Source organism: Pseudorasbora parva, chromosome 1, assembly GCF_024679245.1.
Source record: "Pseudorasbora parva isolate DD20220531a chromosome 1, ASM2467924v1, whole genome shotgun sequence".
Lineage (NCBI taxonomy): Eukaryota > Metazoa > Chordata > Actinopteri > Cypriniformes > Gobionidae > Pseudorasbora > Pseudorasbora parva.
In genome coordinates this window covers 61,093,417-61,113,851 of record NC_090172.1, presented here as the reverse complement: position 1 = coordinate 61,113,851, position 20,435 = coordinate 61,093,417, and the positions used below count along the sequence as shown (strand labels likewise).

The window sequence follows — 20,435 nt, the reverse complement described above, 5'->3', positions numbered from 1 at the left end:
GGGAAGGCCTATACTTCATGTTAAACAGAAATATATAGACTACTGATACAGCAAAGACATTGTCGGCAAAATATGCTACCGAATATTTTGTTCTGTAACAGGTAGGCCCGTTGCGATAGTCAATAAATCAATTAATCGCACCATAAATAAAATGAGCTCGATAATTTTTCCATCCGCGATAATTTCCATTTGTATGCTTGTTTGTTTTCCTCGTCTCTCTCGTTGACTGCGCGCACACGCCTCATTTGGGGAGATGTTTAAACTCGACGCGCAGACCGGGTGCAGTTATGAGCTTCAAGCTCGGCCAGATTCGTCTGGAACTCGTGCTTCTTCGGTTGCGGAGCCGCAGGCAAAGTAGCAAAATTTGACGTGCACGAAATAGTGACGAGGTCTCGCGCTCTCCGCGTTGACGTTATTTTTGCCGTGCGCACCCATGTGCAGACGTGCCGAGTATAAAATAGGATTAAAGCTGCACTGAAGTTGGCAGTTTTGCAAATTTTTGCAAAAAAAAAATTTATTCTTCAGTTCAATCTTTGTGTGCTAAAAAAGGCACATAAGTTCCTGTAGAGATAGGCTTGAGACGCGCGTTATGCAGGCAGTGTGCAAGCTCTAACCTGTTAACAGAAATAAAAACGGACATGCCACAAAAACACCCGCTCTGAGGGGACTGGCGGTGCTGGGACGCAAGGTAACTCCGCGCTAACTTTTCCAGCAGGATGCACCGCAGCCGACATTAACCAGGGACGGATGCACTTTGTTTAAAGGGATAGTTCACTTTAAAATGTAAAATCTGTCATTCTTTACTCACCCTCAAGTTGTTTCAAACCTGTATGAATTTCTTTCTTCAGTTGAACACAAGGGAAGATATTTTGAAGAATGTCAGTAACCAAACAGTTAACTAGAGCCATTGACTTCCATAGTATTTGTTTTTCCTACTTCGTGGCCGTGTTGTACTTCTTATACACGGCATAGCAACGTTTGGAGCAACTATTTTGGTTTTTAAATCAAGATGGTCCCACGCCAAACTTCGCCGTGACCTCTTCATGACTATTCTTTTGAAATCAAAACAGAAGATCAGTATGGTGTCAAATATTGCTCCGTGGTGGTAAAATGTTTAATTGCTGCCACACAGTCAAATTCATTTAATTGCTTCAAGACTAAAACACTAAAACCTGCATAAAAATAAAAACATGCATTTGATTAATCGATAGCAAATTAACGTGATTGACGGAATTCTTAACGATCAGCTATCGATGGTCGATTAATCATGCCCATCCCTAGTGTTTACAGAATAAATCAATCGAAGTGCAACAACAAACTCACGTGACTTTGCCTCAAAAGTGGATGTGACTGGATAACCGGACTAATCGCATCGCAGCATCTCAAATGTTGGTTTGATCACCCTGAAATGCCTGAGCCAAAGTCTATCATCCAAATTATTTGGTTTCATTTTCTCCCAAAAGCGCCTCACACGCTTCCGTTCCCAAACACCAGCATCCGAACTCAAGATTGCACGACAGCGTTTAATGCGTTTCGACTGACACTCTGAGGAACAAGTCATTTATGATGCTGGACAAAAGAGCCACACTGGCTTCCCTGATTGAGCAACTTTCCTCTTTATTACAATTTTTTCGTGCCAATTTCCCAGGAAGTGATGATTTTGTTCTCCTGAACACATGGGACGGAAACGCTGCTTTATTCGCAAATGTTTTATACGATAGTCACAAGTTAAATTATGAAACTTTGGATTGAAACATAGCTAGTGGTCTGTTTGTCACACCTTTATGTCTGCTGGTAAAGTGAGCCAGCGGACGGCTGGTAGCCCGTCTAAGAAGAGGCTTCCTGAGATGTCGGGGCTGGGCGGTCTGGAGCTGTCAATCAAGCGGGAGGGCTGGATGAGCTGCTGAAAGAAGAGGCAGAAGAAGTGATCCAGACGAGGAGCGTTCTCCAGCTCACAGAACCCGCTGAAGAGAGACAGAGTTCACAGCCTTTATACACTCATCATCTGCTATTATCAAATATCTACACTGGAAACATTTGGTGTAGGATTTCCATAATTTGCTCTCTGAAATTGGGAGTAATTTGCACAAAACAATTGCAAAGAAACAGCAAGTAACACATTGAAATTTTGACAGAAACAGAAGTTTTCTGGTAAAATGTACTCCAATATTTTTTTTTTTACAGTGTACAGATTTAAGAAGTATATATAAATGCACACCTGTCAAGAGATCCGTACATGACCTTGAGCGTTCGGACAACTCCCTCGATCACAGTTTGCAGATACAACAGAGGAACCCTGCAGAACAAATAGAAACTAAACTGAGAAATAAACCAACATAAACATCTAACAATAACCCCCAAGAGTAACCTGAATGACAATCAGCATTAAAAAATGTAGAGATAAACAAAATCTATGCTGAAACTAGAAATAAAATAAGGTAAAAATACCATTAAAAAAACATAATGTAAATGTATTAATGTAATAATAATATCTTTTTCAACTTTGCACCTCAAATAACTCTATAAATAGATGTCACTATGAATAGATGCTGAATAGACCGTTTTCTCACTGCTGTCATTTAATTAGCCCGACAAGCCAGACCCACATCAAGATGTTTGGTCTGGAAACTCACCATTGACAGCTCAATCTGAGGGGCGGATAAACGGTTGTCTTTCAAACTCCCTCTACACGCGATAGGATAGCGCTACAACCAACCAGAGCAACGAAGGTGAAACAGAGCTTGTTGAAAGATTAAACTTTCTCTGTATCCGGTCGGCTAAACTCTGAACACACCTTCCCTTTTTAAGAATGACTTCAGTGCCGTTCTTTGTTCTTTTCTCAGAGAAAAGCTTAACTCCAAGTCTTCCAGAGCCGCGGTCGCCAGTTTCTGTGTTTACTAGAAGCACGCAAACGCAACTCGGACGTCGTCATTATGGCCCCGCCCACCTACTCTATACACAATGTGATTGGCCCAACAAGAGTTTGGCTTTTACAGCTCAGAAGGGTATTGAGAGTTGCTAGATGACACTCACGGCAGATTAGATTTGCTGCCGCTAGGGTGCGTCTAGATTTCTAGACAAATTTTTAATGTGTGTTTATTTCATTTTTGAGAGGAAAGCGCGCAGCACATATTTACATTTTCATATATCAGGATGTTCGCTAAAAGTATATATTGCTGCAAAGGTGTAGAATGAAGAAAAACTTCACGTGAATATACCAGGGCCTTAAGAGACGCCACTTTTCATTTTGAAGCAATACATCTAAATTCATGAACAGGCTGAACATCTGGGATTATGAATCAGGTTACTGAGATTATTGATTATTATTAAAAAAGTGAACTGAATTCAAAGTTCAGCAGATGAGCTGATTATAAAGATCACCAGATTGATTATCTAGATTACAGCTCCTCTTTTGCAGACGGGATGATTATAGAGGTCGTTCTTCAGTTTTAGGAGCTGAGCTGATTATAATGACAGTTATTATAGTTATTATCTAGATTACAGCTGTCTTTGGCAGGCGGGATGATTATAAAGATGAGAATGACCTGCTGGCAGGTACAGCGATGACCAGCAGATTGGATCCTTCCTTCCAGTAGCCCACATGAACCAACTGCTGCTTGAGCCACAGAGAGGAACTGAGGGAGAAATAGAGGACATGTGACATGATGTTCAGCATTAAAACTATTGGTAACACTTTATTTTAGGGTTCAGTTATTAACTATTAACTAGTTGCTTATTAGCATGCATATTACTAGGATAAATGCAGCCTTGCTGAGCAGAAAACTTTTATATTCAGATTATATTAACATCCTAATATTGATTATGGCCATCCATTGCCATCATTACGAAGCTGGCGTCTCACCTGACTATCTGTCCACCCGTGACGTTCTCCAGCATGTCACAGAGCGTCAGGAAAATCCCTCTCACCGCTTTCAGCTGGGCCGAAGCCTCGGACACCGGATACTGGTACAAAATCTCCTGCTGTAGAGAGGAGACACACTTCAGTCCAACAGGTAACGCTGACCCAGGCTCGTTTGCTGCATTTACGCATGATCACACTATGATATCAATGTTTTATGGACTTTATCCGAAACATAATTTGCTTAAATTGAGAGCAAAGGCGTCTCCCTTGTCACAATAATGTCACAAAATGAGCTAAAGCCCACAGCTAGGAAGCAACTAACTAAAAATAGCATCTGTTATTGTTAACCAAAACTAAAACTTGTTTTCAGTGAAATACAATAAAATATAAATAATTTGGCTTTGGCAAAAAAAAACGTAAATAAAATTTTACTGAGTTGATGCACTGAAATAAAACTAAAAAGGAAACAAAAATAAATGAATGCAACAATTTGTAAAAATAAAAATAAAAAAATGAAAAGCTAATAAAATTCAAATGAAACCTGAAAATATAAAAAATAAAATCTAATTCTAAATATTAATAAATACATTAATAACATATACATACAGTATAATAATGTTTTCAAGTAGTGTGGTTTCAAAATATTATAGCTTAGCTGGTAAAAAGCTGCTTTTCCCAAATTATTTCTTTGGTGTTTTGGTGTCATTTTAAGTCACAACTCACGAGGCAATAATCAAACATGTTTGTCTATGCAAAATAATTTTTGTGAATTGTTTAGATGGTTCAGAATCAGATGTCTATGCCATGCTGCGCCTTCTTTAATGAAATGAAAATTAAATGTTAATAAAAAAAATTACACTGTTAATTAATCAAATGTTGACTACGTAGAAATGAGCAGGTTTGACCAACGCTACTTTGGTCACGCTTTAGTTTAAGGTCCAATTCTCACAATTAACTAACTATAAACAACAACTTTTGCCTCAATATACTCCTAATCACTGCTTATTAATAGTTAGTACGGGTTAAGTTTTGGTATTGGGTAGGATTAAGGGATGAAGAAGAATATGGTCAGGGATTAATATGTGCTAGGGGTGTGCGATATATATCGTCTGCGATAATATCGTAATTGTCGTTTTAACAATGTGCAATCTGACATTATCGAGTATATCCCTCACACACACACACCCAGAGTGTGTGTGCGCGCGTGACTACGTGATGTGGTCTTGAAGATTAGACTAGTGCGGGTGAACGCTTTCACTGCATGTAATTTAATAAATATCACAGGAAGAATCCAGATATCAGCATGATAACAAATGTTATATTGATTTTATACAAGTTTACTAAACAAGAATTTAATAAGTGATTAGACACCACATTGCCTGTTTTTACTCTATTTCGCCAACGAGAATAGTTCAAAACAGTCACAGCACTGTAATCGCGTCTCTGAGCAACACACACGGTGCTTTCTTTACGAATAAATCAGCTTTTTGAACAAATCGTTTGAATCAGTGATTCAGTGAATAAAACAGATTAATTTAGTCAAATGATTCGTTTCTGAACGAATCAGTCGTTTGAATGAATTGGTTGAATATAAATGACTCATTAACAGTGACTTGCTGCCGCCTAGTGGCGGTTTTTCACATTTAAGGCTCCACTGTGTGATATTTTCCCCCATCTAGCGGGGTAAAGGTATATGACCATCCAGTGAATAATAGTTTCTGTTCCTCTCAATTCTGATTTCGTTTTAACTCCTACGGTGGCCCATTTAGTCCAAGATTAACACGGCAATCCCCCTCTTCACATTCAACACGGTGCCATCGAGTGTTAAACGCGAAAGGCAAAGCTTGAATTTACGGGTATGTCCCTCTTTGGCTAATGTACTTTCAAGATGGAGGAGCAATATGGCGACCGGCATTCGAACCCCTCACCCGTATGTGTTTTCAATGGCATACTATAAACTTACGAGAATACTTTATTACTTGAAAGAAGTAAATGTACATTAATGAGCACATATATTTTTGAAAGAACTACATGATTTTAGCTAAGAATAAACTAAAAAAGTTACACAGTGTAGCTTTAAAGAATCTTTTCACGTTTTAAATAATTTCAATTATGTTATGTTTAAAACATCAAAACGTTATTTATGCATTAAGGTTATTGGCATTACTACAGGTTATTTGTCACCTCTAAGCTCATTAAACAGTGTGTGTAAATGCCACTTCAAATGCAGCTTCTGTTTGCTCTCCAATGCGAAGATGTATTTGGTTGATACTCATTAAATTTGATTGGTAACAGTCCTATTGTGTCTTATTATTACAATTTAATTTGATTATATTCATGAAATTAACACAAAAGATGATGCATCTGTAGCGACTCAGGCGAATCAAACACACAATCGCCAGTTACATTTAACAAATATGCTTTGAAAGTTGTGCTGATGGCAGACCTTCCCCCAACACAACAGAGGGAGATTCTTCAGTCACCCTGGAAACCATCTGATAAGGTGTTTTTATGGCCCCGAAAGGAATTTGGCCACATGAAGTTTCAGACACAAAGAGCTTAAGACACAGAGCTTTTGCCTCAAATTATAGACAAACCATCTATAGATGAACATGCACCCCAGGACATTATATGTAAACACATAACTGTTTTGTAAAATGTTTCTTCTGTATGGTATTTTGCATCTTTTTGTCTGTGTCTTAACAAAGTACTAGTTCAGATAACCTAATATATGTCATGTCTCCTATCAAATTAATGCTCACTTCACGACTTACACTTCCATGTATATCACTTATTCAGAAAATGCAATGTGTGTTTGTTGCATTAATTATAGTATGAAGACTCAGAGACCCACTGAGTCGAACTTTCAAACAAAGAGCCATAAATCTGCTGAGGAATTTCCCGCCGGGAAATCCCAACACTCTCATTGGTTAAGTCTAACCCTGGAGGGTGGGACTATTTCCAGACCTTAAAAAGACCAGTGAAGACAGGCTCTTCCCTCTTCTTGTTCTCTTACTCCGCTCTCTTCACTTCTTCTCTCTCTCCCTGTGGGAGCCAACACCCACGGGGGGGGCTGGCACTTAAGCCATGCCACCAATGCAGGCCCTCCAAGCAGGCCTCATCTCTTCCAAAAATCTTCTCTTCTACAATCCGATCTTCAAGAACACGAAGCATCGCTAAAGCAAACAGCCGCTTCCCTCCCAACCTCGGAAAGGACCGCCGGACACGCAGAGACACACACACAAGCGAGAAGCCAAAACGAAACCAAAAAGAATGCAAGTATTCTTATTCTTACTGCTGTAAAGAGGGTGTGTTATTTTCCCGTTGGGATAAATTAACTCCGTGAAGGTCGTATCTGGTGAACTGAAGGAAAGTTGTTGCTTACCCTCCCCCACTCTCTTTGTCTCTCTCTCTCTCCCTCTCTTTGTCTCTCTCTCTCCCTCTCTTTGTCTCTCTCTCTCTCTAACTTCAGTCTATTCATTATTCTCTTTTATGTATTCTTTCGTTAATATCTATACTTCTACTCTCTTGATGCATATTTAGTATGTACTTTCTGTGTGAATTGTAGTGTTATTTTTAGTCTGTGTTTATTAAACCTTCAAAAGACATTTAATGAGTTGAATCTGTTATTCTGCCACATACACAAAGTCAATGAAACTTGCGATCTAAACGTTACCTAACTGCTTATGCTACTATGTTAGTAAAGTAAACTGTATGACCATTTGAAATATTGAACTTATCCTGATCAGTAAAGTTAATGTTTCTTATGCGCTCGTAAAGCAGTAATCCCTTTATTGAGAATTGATTTGAAAAGTCTATAACTAATTTGCAGGACAAACTTAGTAGGATAATTTCAAGCAATTTCATAAAGGGTTACTTGTATTTAATTAAACAATTTTCCCTATCGGAAAATTTTAATACGTAATGAACAACTGGCAAATTATATTCATAAATTCATGAATATTGAATATTAAATCCCTTTTGAGTTAATTATTCCCCGAGACATTAAACTCATTAGTCGTTGTTGTTACATGTATTTGGTGGAGAATGCGGGCAAGTTTCAAACGTTTGTGTATGTGTGAATGATATTCATATTCTATTCATTGTGTATTTTTGGAGTATTAATAACCTGCACGCGCGTTTTTGTTTCGTTTTGTTTTGGTGTTGTTTTGTGAATTGAACGGTACGCGCAAGGCGAACCCAAGCATAAACAGATGCTGAGAAATGTTGAAGTAGCCGGATTATATTAATAAAAATATGAACGGTACGAAAATCCGCGTGATCTCCGAAACCCCCTGCAGCCGTAGGCGCAATAGGTTTTATCCGCGTGATTTCCAAACAAATGTATTGTAGGAAACCCATACATTTGACTCGAGCAATATATTATGTGTTCCATCAAAATAATGAGATTTTGATGATGTCTGTAGACACGTACGTTGCGTTATCCCGCTTGATCTGAACTACGGAAAGTTTCTATCATTGCGGAAGATTGGGACAGGGCGAGACTCTCCTGTACAATATAAGGGGCCTCAGAATAATTATTATATCGTTAAGATAAACGATAACTCCTGGTGTAAGTCTGGCTTAGCTAACCAAAGACTTGAGACCTAAAACATTTGAATCAGAGATGCTGAAAACCGTCAGCCATATTGATAAATGTCTATTGGAGTCCATGTAAAATGCGTGAATAGGCAGACGGAAAATTCCTGCGTTCACCCGTTTTGTTAGTCGTGCATCTAGAGCACCAGTCATTTGTAAATGATCTGCAAAAGCCAGTAAAGTGCAGAACGCGAGGGCGACTCAGAAATTGCAACGCCGCTTGCAAACCGCCAGAGGGCGACTCAAGAATTGCAACGCCGCTTGCAGCACGCCGGAGGGCGACTCTAGAACCAGACAAAGCCATCTGGTGAGCATTTCCGCCTAACTAACTCTAGTCTAGGGCGGGCGCAACAGCGCCATCGTGTGGATAAATTCGGATAGTTTCACTCTCCGTTATTTGATTCGGCCTTAACAAAATAAGTTTGAGCCTATAAATTGTTTATTGCTTACTGTTGTACACAGTTTCATTTATACAATTTTTTCTAGCAACAACCAAATCTCCTTTCTCGCTGATTAAACACCCTTATTCGAATTTGAAGTTTAAAAAGAAACATAACTTCCTCTAACTCAAAGTGAAATTAGGTTTAAGTCACAGACAGTCAAATTGGAAGGAAGGACGCCACCGTGTGGCTATACCCTGTTAAGTCAGCGCAACACTAAATCCCTACGCCCTTCCTGATTAATTCTTTTATTTGGATAACTCCCACTTAGAGATTAATCGTTATAGGATAAGATTTTTGATTGGCTTTCTTTTATTTGATTTTTCCTTACAGGCTTATTTAAATTTCATTTAAACTTGCTTTGAATTTAATTTGAATTAAGTTGAGCTTCTAATTTTTTTATTTTATTTTATTTTTATTTATAATTTTATTTTAATTTTTAATTTTCAATTTTCAATTTTAATTTTTAATTTTAATTAATTTTTTAATTAAAAATTATTATTATTATTTTTATTTTTTATTTTTTTTTAATTATTATTATTTATTTATTTTCTCTCTGCAAAAGTTTTTCTTTTCCCCTACCATTGGGAATAAAGCTCAGTCTGGTAATTACAAACAGTATCAAAAGTGCTTTTGTTTTATCATTACTTGACAGAAACTTTTGCCTTTTTCTAAATTGCTCTTGATATTTAATCTTCCACTTAAGCGACCTCAATCCACCCCGGATGAGCTAAATGGGATAACCCATAGTACAAGCCGAATTTTAGTATATCTTGAGCATTTAGCCTATTAATTTTCCCTAACACTCCCGGCGCGCACGCTGACATTCCTTTCATTACAGACCAATTCATCTTGTGTTTGTTTCCACTGTGCTCTTTCCTATCCTCACTGTTGGACTATCACGATTGTGTTTCTTTCAGTTCACCAAGAGACCCCAAGGAGAATTAGATAGTCCCGGGACGACCGAGCAGCAGTTCACCAAGTGACAACCAGGGCTACCGCCCACCTAATTGTCTGAATTGTCTAATTATCTAACTGTCTAGATCAGTTAGCCAAAATTCCCAGCTATCCGTACGATAGCTCGTTAGCTTAGAACAAGCTTGCATTGGCTCTCTCTCTGTGTGTGTGTGTGTGCTGTGTTTCTTTCGTCCGCAGTAATGTTCCGTGCACCCAGTTCCGCCGTCCCGTGGGACCGCCTAACGACATGGCTGGAAGCGCTAACGGCCACCAGTCAAGGAAGTCTGGTGCAGCTGAGCCAGGGACAACTGGACACCGAGCTAGACCAGCTGATGACACACGACCCCACGCAGAGCTACTCCAACAAGGAAGTGGCCAAGATCCTCGGAAGCCTCGCCCACGTCCTCATCGCACAGGCACGTCTAAGCGAAGGGAGCTACGACAACCTGGAACAGGAGGCAGCAACGCTAAAGCTTCAAGCCAAGGAGGCCCGGAGAGACCAAGCCCTCACCCAGCTTCGTCTAGATCAGCTTCTAGACACAGAGAAAGACGGCGAAACAGACAAAGAACAAAGAAATGAAATAGAAAGACTTCAAAAGACCCTGAAGGAGCTCCGTCGTGACACCGACCGACGAGTACAGTCAGAGAAAGACGCCAGGAAACACCTCGACGAAAAGCTTCGGCGTGGCGAATCCCTCCTGGAGAGAGCCACTGATGAACTTAAAGACAGAGACATTAACGCTAAAGTCTATGCAAAACATTTGCAGTCGGCACAAGCCGAGATCGACGAGCTCATCCAGCAAAGACACGAGCTCAAAGATGAACTTGACATGGTGCAAAGAGAACTGAGACAATCATATATAGTGCAACGTTACCGGAAGGGGGAAACACACAACACACAGTTTCCCCTGACCAGTTACTCCGCACATTTTAGCCACGAAGCAAGAGCTACGAGGGGGGACGACAGCCCCCTGTTTAAAAGATCACCCGCCAGTCTCCACGAATCCCCGTCAGCAGCAAAGGAAAGGACGCCCTTCCAGGAAGTCAAGGTCAACAGCCACGAAGCTTCAAAGAACCTTGACAAGCTGGCCAGAAATATTCCTACCTTCAGCCCAGACCTGGCAGGAGGACACGACGTCCACGCATACTTAAAAGACATAGACTTTTATTTGCAAACTGTCGCTCACGCGAACAACTGGGACAGACTGTACCTGCTCAGGGCCACGTCTAATCGTGCCGTACGCAGCTTTCTGGATCGACAACCAGAGGCCATCAAAGCGGACTACTGGCATCTACGACAAGCTCTAATTCGTGAGTACTCCGATCCCGAGTCAGACCAGGGGTTCATCACTGCCATGGACCTCAAGCAAGCTCGACGTGAGACCTCACAGAACTTTTATAACAGACTGCGACGTGCCTACTTCGGGGCACGTAACGACCCAGGCATGGAGGAGGACATCAACTTCAAAACTATTTTCCTCCGAAACCTGCACCCTACCATCAGTTACCACCTGGGGGTGCTGGCGTGCCCGCGCAGCATGGACACGCAACAGTTAAGATACTTGGCTCACAAAGCTTACGTCAAACAGAAAACCATTTCTGAAAAGACTGTAAAACAGCCCACCATCTGCCCTGTCTCTGTGCACCACCCAGAGCTAACCCTAGAGGGTGCCAAACAGAACCACAGTTACCGACCCGTCAACAGAGAGTCCAAACCACTCCAAGCCAGCAGAGGGCAGCGTGGTTATAATGGCGACCGTCCACGGTACCAGAGCGATCGCTCTGAAGGATCCTGGGACCCGCCTCGCCCAGAAAGCCAGCGAAGAGGCCACTCTCGACGGGACAATGGTAGGCCCAGACCTGAACCCACGTCTGGCAAAGAAAGTGTAGCTGCTTCTGAAGTTACAGAGCTCATAAAGATCCTAAAAGAGCTCCTCCGACAGAAACCTCACAAGGAAGACAAGAAGGACGGACCAGGTACAGCACGACTAGACATGATACCTGAAATCAACCTTCCCGCCCTTCCTGCAACTGAATCATCCACCCTGAACACTGTTCCCCAACCACGGACTAGTGTACTAACTGTTGCACCCCCACATGTCAGCAGCACACCCACACGACAGCTGACAGCAACAGCCTCTAATCAAGACAGTATCATGGCGCAGCCCAGCGTACCAAAAAGCGCTGTTTTGATTGTTTGCACGCATAATGAGACACTTGACACATATCCAGACGGCTTATCGAGCAACACACAGGTCCCCACACCAAGACTCCTGGGAAACCTAATCGAGAAGGGGATGGCCCGAAAACTCTATCTGACTATCACTATGGAAAGGGAATTTAAGCTCGAAGCCCTAGTTGACACTGGCTCCGACCTCACGCTTATATCCGCCCAACTGTTTGAAAGACTCAGATTTGAAGCACAGAGGAAAAATCGCACCCTTAACCTTCACACTTGTAAGCTAAATGTGCTGTCGTATAGCCAAAACGACATCCAGCTCAAGCACGTAGCTTCCGTCCACCTGACAATTGGACCTATGAGGCTGATACACCCAGTCTATATCTCCCCTATGAACACTTATCCGTTTCTCATCGGAAAAGACCTGCTGGACCGCTTCGAACCCGTACTGGACTTCAAACAGCTGAAAGTCTGGGCTCAAGTGCGTGACCCTCTGCCCCTTCAGACACACACATCGTCTGAGCAAGACTGTCAAGTCACAGAGGTCACGGGAACTCCCACAGAGCCAGACTGCCAGGTCACAAAGGCCACGGGACCCCCTGCAGCACACTGTGACAACACAGCCTCAGCCCCAAAGCCAAGTTCAAGTTCGCTACTTTGCACATTTCAGCTATCCAAAGACCCTGATACCTTCTGCCCCCAGGTCATGAATGATCTACAGCTGAATGACATTGTCACAACGAACAGTATCCCTGCACTGTGGGCAGACAACTCAACCAAAAGTCTACCACTGTGCAATACAATCAGTAAAAACACACCACACGGCGACATGTGGGCACCCCCGCACCCCACATCCAGCCCCATTGTTGCAGTGCTAACTAACAGCAAGCGATGGACACCGGCTACAATGCCGGCCTTGCAGCTGCTACCGCTAACTCCGCAAATTTCCAACAACGATATTGCGGATATGCAAACCTCTGACACTGCAATAAAGACAATTCTTGACCACCTCTCAGACCCCTCCAACCACCCTATCACTGACTCTGAGCTCATTGATGACTCTAGCCACAAGCATCTACATAACTCCAGACACATGATGCGTATTATGGACAACATTCTCTGGTGTGCACCCGATGGCAACACAGCGCCACAGCTTGTAGTGCCACGGTCGCAAAGGGGGGTGATGCTATTGTACGACCACAACACACCATGTGCTGGACACCACGGCACCAGAGCCACGTATGACACACTGAAACAGGTGGCATATGGGCCTGGGATGCATCAAGATGCAGCAGAGTATGTTAGAGAAGGGCTAGTTCGCTGCCGGTTCCAACCAGCAAACCCGAACCACAGAGCCCCACTGCAACACAGAGGGACCACGTTCCCATGGTCAAACCTACAAATCGACCGGGTAGAACCCCTGCCCAGGTCCACAAAAGGCAAAAAGTACTTTCTCACAGTGGTGTGCCAGTTTACCAAGTGGGTGGGGTGTCAACCAGCACCCAACGACACCGCCCAGACTACGGCATACCCCCTGATGAATCACAGCTTTTTCCTGTCAAGATTGCCACTGAGAATCAACTCAGACAGAGGCATCCACTTCACTACTGAGGCCATGCAACAGATCTGGAAATGCCTAAGAAACGCGACCGTGATCATGCTCCTGTGCCTCCAGACAATCAGAGGCCAGCCACCACCAGACATCATCACACCGGGTCCAGCCTCGGGCATCGTTCTGAGAGAGCAACCTGGACTGCTGATCACCAACTGCAAATGAATCCTCAAAAGAAAGACGTACTCTCCTGAACTTCACATCAGCAGCGCAAGCTCCTCCAGCCCTGCACACAAACGCAAAAGGGGGGAGGAGCCCAAGCCCTCTGCCTAACCTTACACCAGCTTCAAGAACCTTCTCCTCCAACACCAGTTAGTCACCTTGTAGGCAATACTGCCAAGCCCCACACTATGTCATGCATGTGATTTGAGAAAGAAGGCCTTTAACGAACACAAGGCCGCCTCTGAAGGGATTCTCAAAACCCCAATGACTTTGAACTTTGAAACAGAGAAACCAAAGTGGATCACCAGAAGGCACCCAGCCTGGCCACAATGCGAGGCACCCTCTGAAAAGTTCCTAGTCAGCATAGGACATAAAAGTGTCAAGATGCACAGTCCATCTTCCTAGGCAGGAGACCTAAAGGACTGACTTGCCATTGCGAGGAACATGGTTCCACCCAGGGCTGCAGAAAGCCCACAGCACACCTGCACCACACAAACGGACTTCTGGATGACAGGTGACGCACCGTCAGGGCACCTGCTGCCTCGACACCTGCTGCACAAGCACAGAGACCTGAACTGGCTACTGTCTGCCTTATCTGCCGTGGAACGAACATCACTTCAGGAGACACAAACAACTGGAGCCTAACATGGCTATGGTGTGTCTGATCTTCCTGAACTTTTGATATCGCTTGTACTAAATTCCTTATATGGGTAGCTTTTCTATGTGTATTACGTAGTTGTGCACGTACTGTGCGTTGACGGCAGTTCTGTCATCGCGTCTTTGTTTACTTTCAGTTTCGTTTCTGCCGTCATCTTCGATGAGTGATAAATGTGCGTGCATGAATGTAAGTTCATCCATCTTTGTATTTATCTGTTATGTCGCGATATATTAACCCTTTCATGTCGTGATAGTATATCTGATCATTATGACTTTGATCATATCGTGATTTGATGTGTCTGAGGCGAGTGATGCACAGTGTAATGCATGTGTGTATGTTTAGCGCCATTTAACGTGCTGTAGACAATACTAACGTATATAGATTATGTTTACTGAGGTAAATGTTTATGTTAATGTATGCAGACCGAATTTGATATATATTCTATTTGTTTATTGCAGACTAAACCACACTTTATCACTTCTGTTTCCTAATGGCTGTATGTTCAACATGTGAATGGTCATACTGACGAGATATAAACCAGTCAAACGATCTTCTGTCTCCTGTCACACTTCTTGCCGGAGTTCCGTAGTGGACTAGCACTCCACCTAACTACAGAATATATTAGTCCTTTACATTTGGTCCTTCGAGCCGGATGCTATAGCCACTACGGTGACATGGAGCCCCAGACACCGCATTATTCACCAGATACCACGCATTCTGCTCAACTGCAAGCCAGAGCTCGTCAGATCCCTTCGTATTTGCAGGCTTATGAGGTAGCCTTGCCCAAATCCCTTCTGCCAGTTTCTGGGCCATACGATCCATATCAGCAGCCGAAGATGGACCATGCAGCGGCATCGCTGACCCTCAGTGGGCAGGCCGAGCCAGTCTCGACTGGGGTACAGCCGACTAGGCATGAGTTATCATCTCTGCAGTATGGACCAGATCCGGCTATAGTCCGTAGGACCAGTATAGACGCTGGGCTTAGTGGGCTTGTGGAGCAGCTAGATGTTATGAGATCTCCTTCCTCTTCCCATTACACATCTCCAGTACCACATCACAGATATAACAGCCAGACAGGGTGTGAGTCGTTAAGTAGTGGGACTGTTTCTCCCTTCGGTGAGCGAATGGAACAGGTTCAAGCTTACTCACCACCTGTTGTTAGACCAAAGGTTACTGCAGCCCAAGCCATCCAGTTACTGGATTCGCAGCCACTCACTTCATGCCTTCGGGTACCCAAGGACGTTTCCCAGCAGTCAGAATGGTGGCAGACATCTCCAACGGCAGCTTGTATGGTGTACAGCACACCTACCTCTCAACCCTTTATTCAGCTGCCAGCAGCGACCTACGTAAGGCAGACACCAGTGACATGTAGTACAACGTCATCTTCTGCTTCCTTTAATGTCATAGCATCTTTGCCGCAAACCATCACGTCAGTGAAGATACCTATATCCACGACCGTACGCAATGCTCTGGTGCCACCAGTCTACCAATTACAAATACCAGCACATAGCCAGGTCCAGTACCAACCAACACCTGTGCCAGATCTGTATCAGCCTTCACCCATGGTTACGGGATATTATACACCTCACCCCCCCAGTCAGTCTTCAGCGCAGAACTGGTATCCTTCTCCGGCAGCACACACTGGGCTGTTTCCGCCATCACATGCACATCCAGTATGCCAGCCAGCACCTGCAACACCTGTGCTTCAACCAGTCCCAGTCCCATCGCTGCCAAAACTTGTGAATGACAGTGAAAGAGAGTTCACTGATCTGAAGATAGCTCTCGATAATCTGTTGAACCCCCACACTGAGCTCACAGAACACTACAAATACCGTGTGCTAATGGAGCAGTTGGTCCTTGATGAAGCTAGACTGATAGCCCAAGCATGTCGTCACCACCCTGCACCTTACACAGCAGCTATGTCAGCTCTGCAACGCCAATATGGCCAACCACACCAGCTAGCACAAAGTGAGATTGCAGCTCTACTGAACTCACCAGATATCAAGGCTGGAGATTCGAAAGCATTCCAGAACTTTGCTCTTAATGTTGATCTTCTGGTGGGTATGCTTACATCTCTGGAGGGACCACATGGAAGAGAGCTTACCTGTACCGGTCATGTTGACAGGTTGCTTAGTAAACTCCCTAAACACTACAGGGATAGTTTTATAGAGCACCTCCAGTTAAGGGGAAGACTGACTACAGACAGTCTTAATCCATATAATTTGTATGACCTTTCAGAGTGGTTGAAGGTCAAGGCTGAAGCCCAACGGCTTTCATCAAAGATGGCTCAACGCTATCACACTGAGAAGGCTCCAGTTCCAGCTTCACGTCCAGCTCCGCGTCCATCTATTATTAAGCCACGCACCCGGGCCATCTCTGTTTATCATGGAAGTAATCAGCTCAAGGAGGTTAAAGATGTACAGCCTGGCATTACTGAGGTTCCTCCACACCAGCAACCGCTCAAAAGAACCCAGCGCATGTGTTTATTCTGTCACAGTGAAGAGCATTACCTCTCTCAGTGCAGTGAGATTTCTGAATGCCCACCTGAGCGACTTGTCAAGTGGATAAAGGAAGGTAAGAGATGCTGGAAATGCGGACGCACCAGCCACAACTTTAATGAGTGCACTTTGAAGAAACCATGTGGGGAATGTGGGGACATTCATCTCCGAGTTCTTCACCGCATAGCACGACAAGGCCCAAGCATCATGCTAGTTACAACACCAAGTGACCGCATTTACATAACACCAACTAGCCATACAGGACGTGTTTTCCTCAAGGTTACCCCTGTGCTGCTGTGGAAAGGCGGAAAGTCTATACGAACCTATGCGATCCTTGATGATGGTGCACAGCGCAGCATTCTTCTTCCCGCAGCAGTCCAGCAGCTAGGTCTACATGGTAAGAGGGAGGTTATGGCCCTTCGCACAATCCGGCATGATGTTACCCAGTTGGAGGGACAGTCAGTCCACTTTCAGCTCTCACCCCAGTGCAGACCAAAAGAGAGGTACAACCTTGCTGGGGTATTTTCTGCACCTCTTCTGACCTTGACTGAACAAACATACCCTACCAAGAGGCTTCAGCAGAGCTACTGTCACCTAAAGGGCATTCCTCTTCCATCATTCAGTAAGATTCAGCCCCTTCTCTTAATTGGATCCGATTACCCAAGCCTCATTACTGCAAAGGAGCCCATCAGATTAGGCCCAGATGGAGGACCAGCAGCTGTTCATACGCAGCTCGGTTGGGTTCTGCAGGGACCGGACGGGCTTCTTCCGCACCAGGTACCACCTCAACAATGTTTGCTTACTTCCCTTTCATCAGTGCGAGATCCTATCTTCCAACAGGTTGAACAGCTGTGGCAGTTGGACGTCCTTCCTTACCGCAATGAGAAGCTGGTAGTGCGTTCACGACAGGACCAAATGGCCATGGAGCTACTGGAGAGCAGAACTCAGCGTGTGGAGGTGGATGGGATCTGGCGTTATGCTACCCCCCTCATACGTACGCCAAATGCACCACCATTGAAGGGTACTAGGGATTCAGTTTTACCCAATCTCAGAAGCACGGAGAAACGCTTGAGCAAAGATCCAGGGAAAGCTAAGGTTTATGAGGCTGAGATCCAGAAGCTCTTAGATGCCGGATATGTAGTCAAGGTCCCGCCCGATGTTCTACATGCTGATAAGGAAAAGTGGTTCATTCCACACCATCTTGTCCACCACAACGGTAAAGACAGATTAGTTTTCAACTGTTCCTTTGTGCATCAAGGTCTCTCTCTCAACCAGCAGCTCCTTCCTGGCCCTTGCCTTGGTGCTTCATTACTAGGAGTCCTGATTCGATTCCGACAGTATCCAGTCGCTATCAGCGGCGACATACGTGCAATGTTTCATCAAGTGAGACTCCTGCCAGAGGACAAACCTCTTCTGAGGTTCATTTGGCGAAATATGCGAAAGGAAGATCAGCCTGATGTCTATCAGTGGGAAGTCTTGCCTTTTGGGACAACCTGCAGCCCATGCTGTGCGACCTTTGCACTGCAGAAGCACGTCAGAGACCAGCAGGCCGGTGACGAAGGAGTGAGGCAGTCCATAGAAAAGAGTTTCTACGTGGACAACTGCCTACAGAGCCTCCCCACTGTGGAACAAGCCAAGCAGTTAGTCAACAAGATGAGATCCTTTCTTGCCTCTGGGGGGTTTGAAATACGGCAGTGGGCCAGCAATGCCCCCTCAGTTGTTGAGCACTTACCTGCAAATGCTAAATCAGAGAGTATAGAACTATGGCTGCAGAAGAATCATTCCGACCCTCAGGAGCCAGCTTTGGGTCTGATGTGGCACTGCCTAGATGATAGCCTGGGTTATAGGCACCGCCCAACGTCAGAGTGTCTCCCTACAATGAGGCATATTTACAAAGTCCTGGCATCCCAATATGACCCTTTGGGGTTTGTCAGCCCCTTCACCACCAGGGCTAAAGTTCTTGTCCAGAAGCTCTGGGCTAAACCAAGAAGCTGGGACGATCCCAACCTTCCCACGGATCTTCTTGAGAGATGGAGGTCTTGGGAACATGAGTTACCTAACCTCACTAAGGTAGTGTTCCCTCGTTGTTACATCCCTTTACATTTCAAGGAGGAGACATCACGATTCAGCTTGCACATTTTCAGTGATGCGGCTGAGGTGGCGTATGGAGCTGTAGCGTACCTGCTTATTGAGCAACAGGGTGAAATCCACACCTCCTTCATGATGGCCAGGTCGAGAGTAGCTCCCAAGCGGCAATTGACGATGCCACGGTTGGAACTTTGTGCAGCACTAGCGGGTGCACAGCTCGCTAAGCTTCTACTGCAAGAGCTGACCGTACAGATTGAGACGACGACACTCTGGACCGACTCTACTACTGTCTTGACCTGGATACAGTCGGAGTCCTGCAGGTATAAAGTCTTCGTCGGCACCAGAGTGGCTGAGATCCAGGAGTTGACTGACCGGCATTCATGGCGATATGTGGATTCAGCAAATAACCCTGCAGATGACATCACCCGGGGGAAGACACTTATAGAGTTGGCAAGTCCCAGTCGGTGGAATCAGGGACCTCGTTTCCTCCGTGGACCACCAGATCAGTGGCCAGCTATACCTCCGAGGGAGAATCGAGATGATTCCTCAGAAACCAGGAAGACTGTATTCTGCGGTTTAACTGTTGATAGTCAGAATCCACATGGGCTTGACGCAGCTCAATTCACCTCCTGGAAAGCCCTGGTTAAAGCAACTTACCAGTCCCTTCATGGGGCGGCTACCCTTGATGCAGGAACACCAAGCCCTGATTTTCGAAGAACTGAAGCAGCTATCCTGAGTCAGTCTCAGGCTGAGTCCTTCCCTCTGGAGTTCAAAGCTTTGGAGGCAGGGAAACCAGTTCCCCTTTCTAGTCGTCTGAACACCCTAGCCCCGGAGTTTGATCAGGCATTACGTCTAATTCGAGTTGGGGGACGACTCCGAAGGTTGGAAGGCCTGAGTTTTTCTGAGACTCACCCGGTAGTCCTAGACCCTCATCACGCCATCACTAAGCTCCTCATTCAGGACTTTGATGAACGCTTGCTTCATCCTGGGCCAGACAGAGTTTTTGCTGAGCTCCGTCGTTACTACTGGGTCCTGAGAGGTAGGCAAGCGGTTAAGCAACACCAAAGGGGGTGCATGCAATGCCAGAGGTGGAGGGCTAAACCAACAGTACCCATTATGGCTGACTTACCCTTGGCTCGCCTACGGCTTCAGCAACCTGCATTCTTTTCGACAGGTGTTGACTGTTTCGGGCCCTTCACTGTCAAAATAGGCCGTCGTTCAGAAAAACGATGGGGTGTGATCTTTAAATGCCTGACTACTCGTTGCATACATCTCGATCTCCTCAACAGTCTGGATACCGATGCTTTCTTACTTGCCCTGAGACGTTTCATAGCCCGGCGGGGTACTCCTTCGGAAATTCTCTCTGATCAAGGGACCAAT

The 20,435-nt window shown here is 44.6% G+C and overlaps 1 protein-coding gene across 1 annotated transcript in view; it reads right to left on the bottom strand.

Moving 5' to 3' along the window:
• intu (inturned planar cell polarity protein) overlaps positions 1 to 20,435 on the bottom strand; it is a 71,568-nt gene that overhangs the window by 28,848 nt on the left and 22,285 nt on the right. Inside the window, exons 5-8 of the mRNA XM_067447137.1 lie at positions 3,863 to 3,981; positions 3,546 to 3,635; positions 2,219 to 2,296; positions 1,781 to 1,964 (exon numbers count right to left, since the gene is read on the bottom strand). Of these exons, the coding sequence (XP_067303238.1) occupies positions 1,781 to 1,964; positions 2,219 to 2,296; positions 3,546 to 3,635; positions 3,863 to 3,981 (471 nt within the window). The remainder of the gene's footprint in view (positions 1 to 1,780; positions 1,965 to 2,218; positions 2,297 to 3,545; positions 3,636 to 3,862; positions 3,982 to 20,435) is intronic.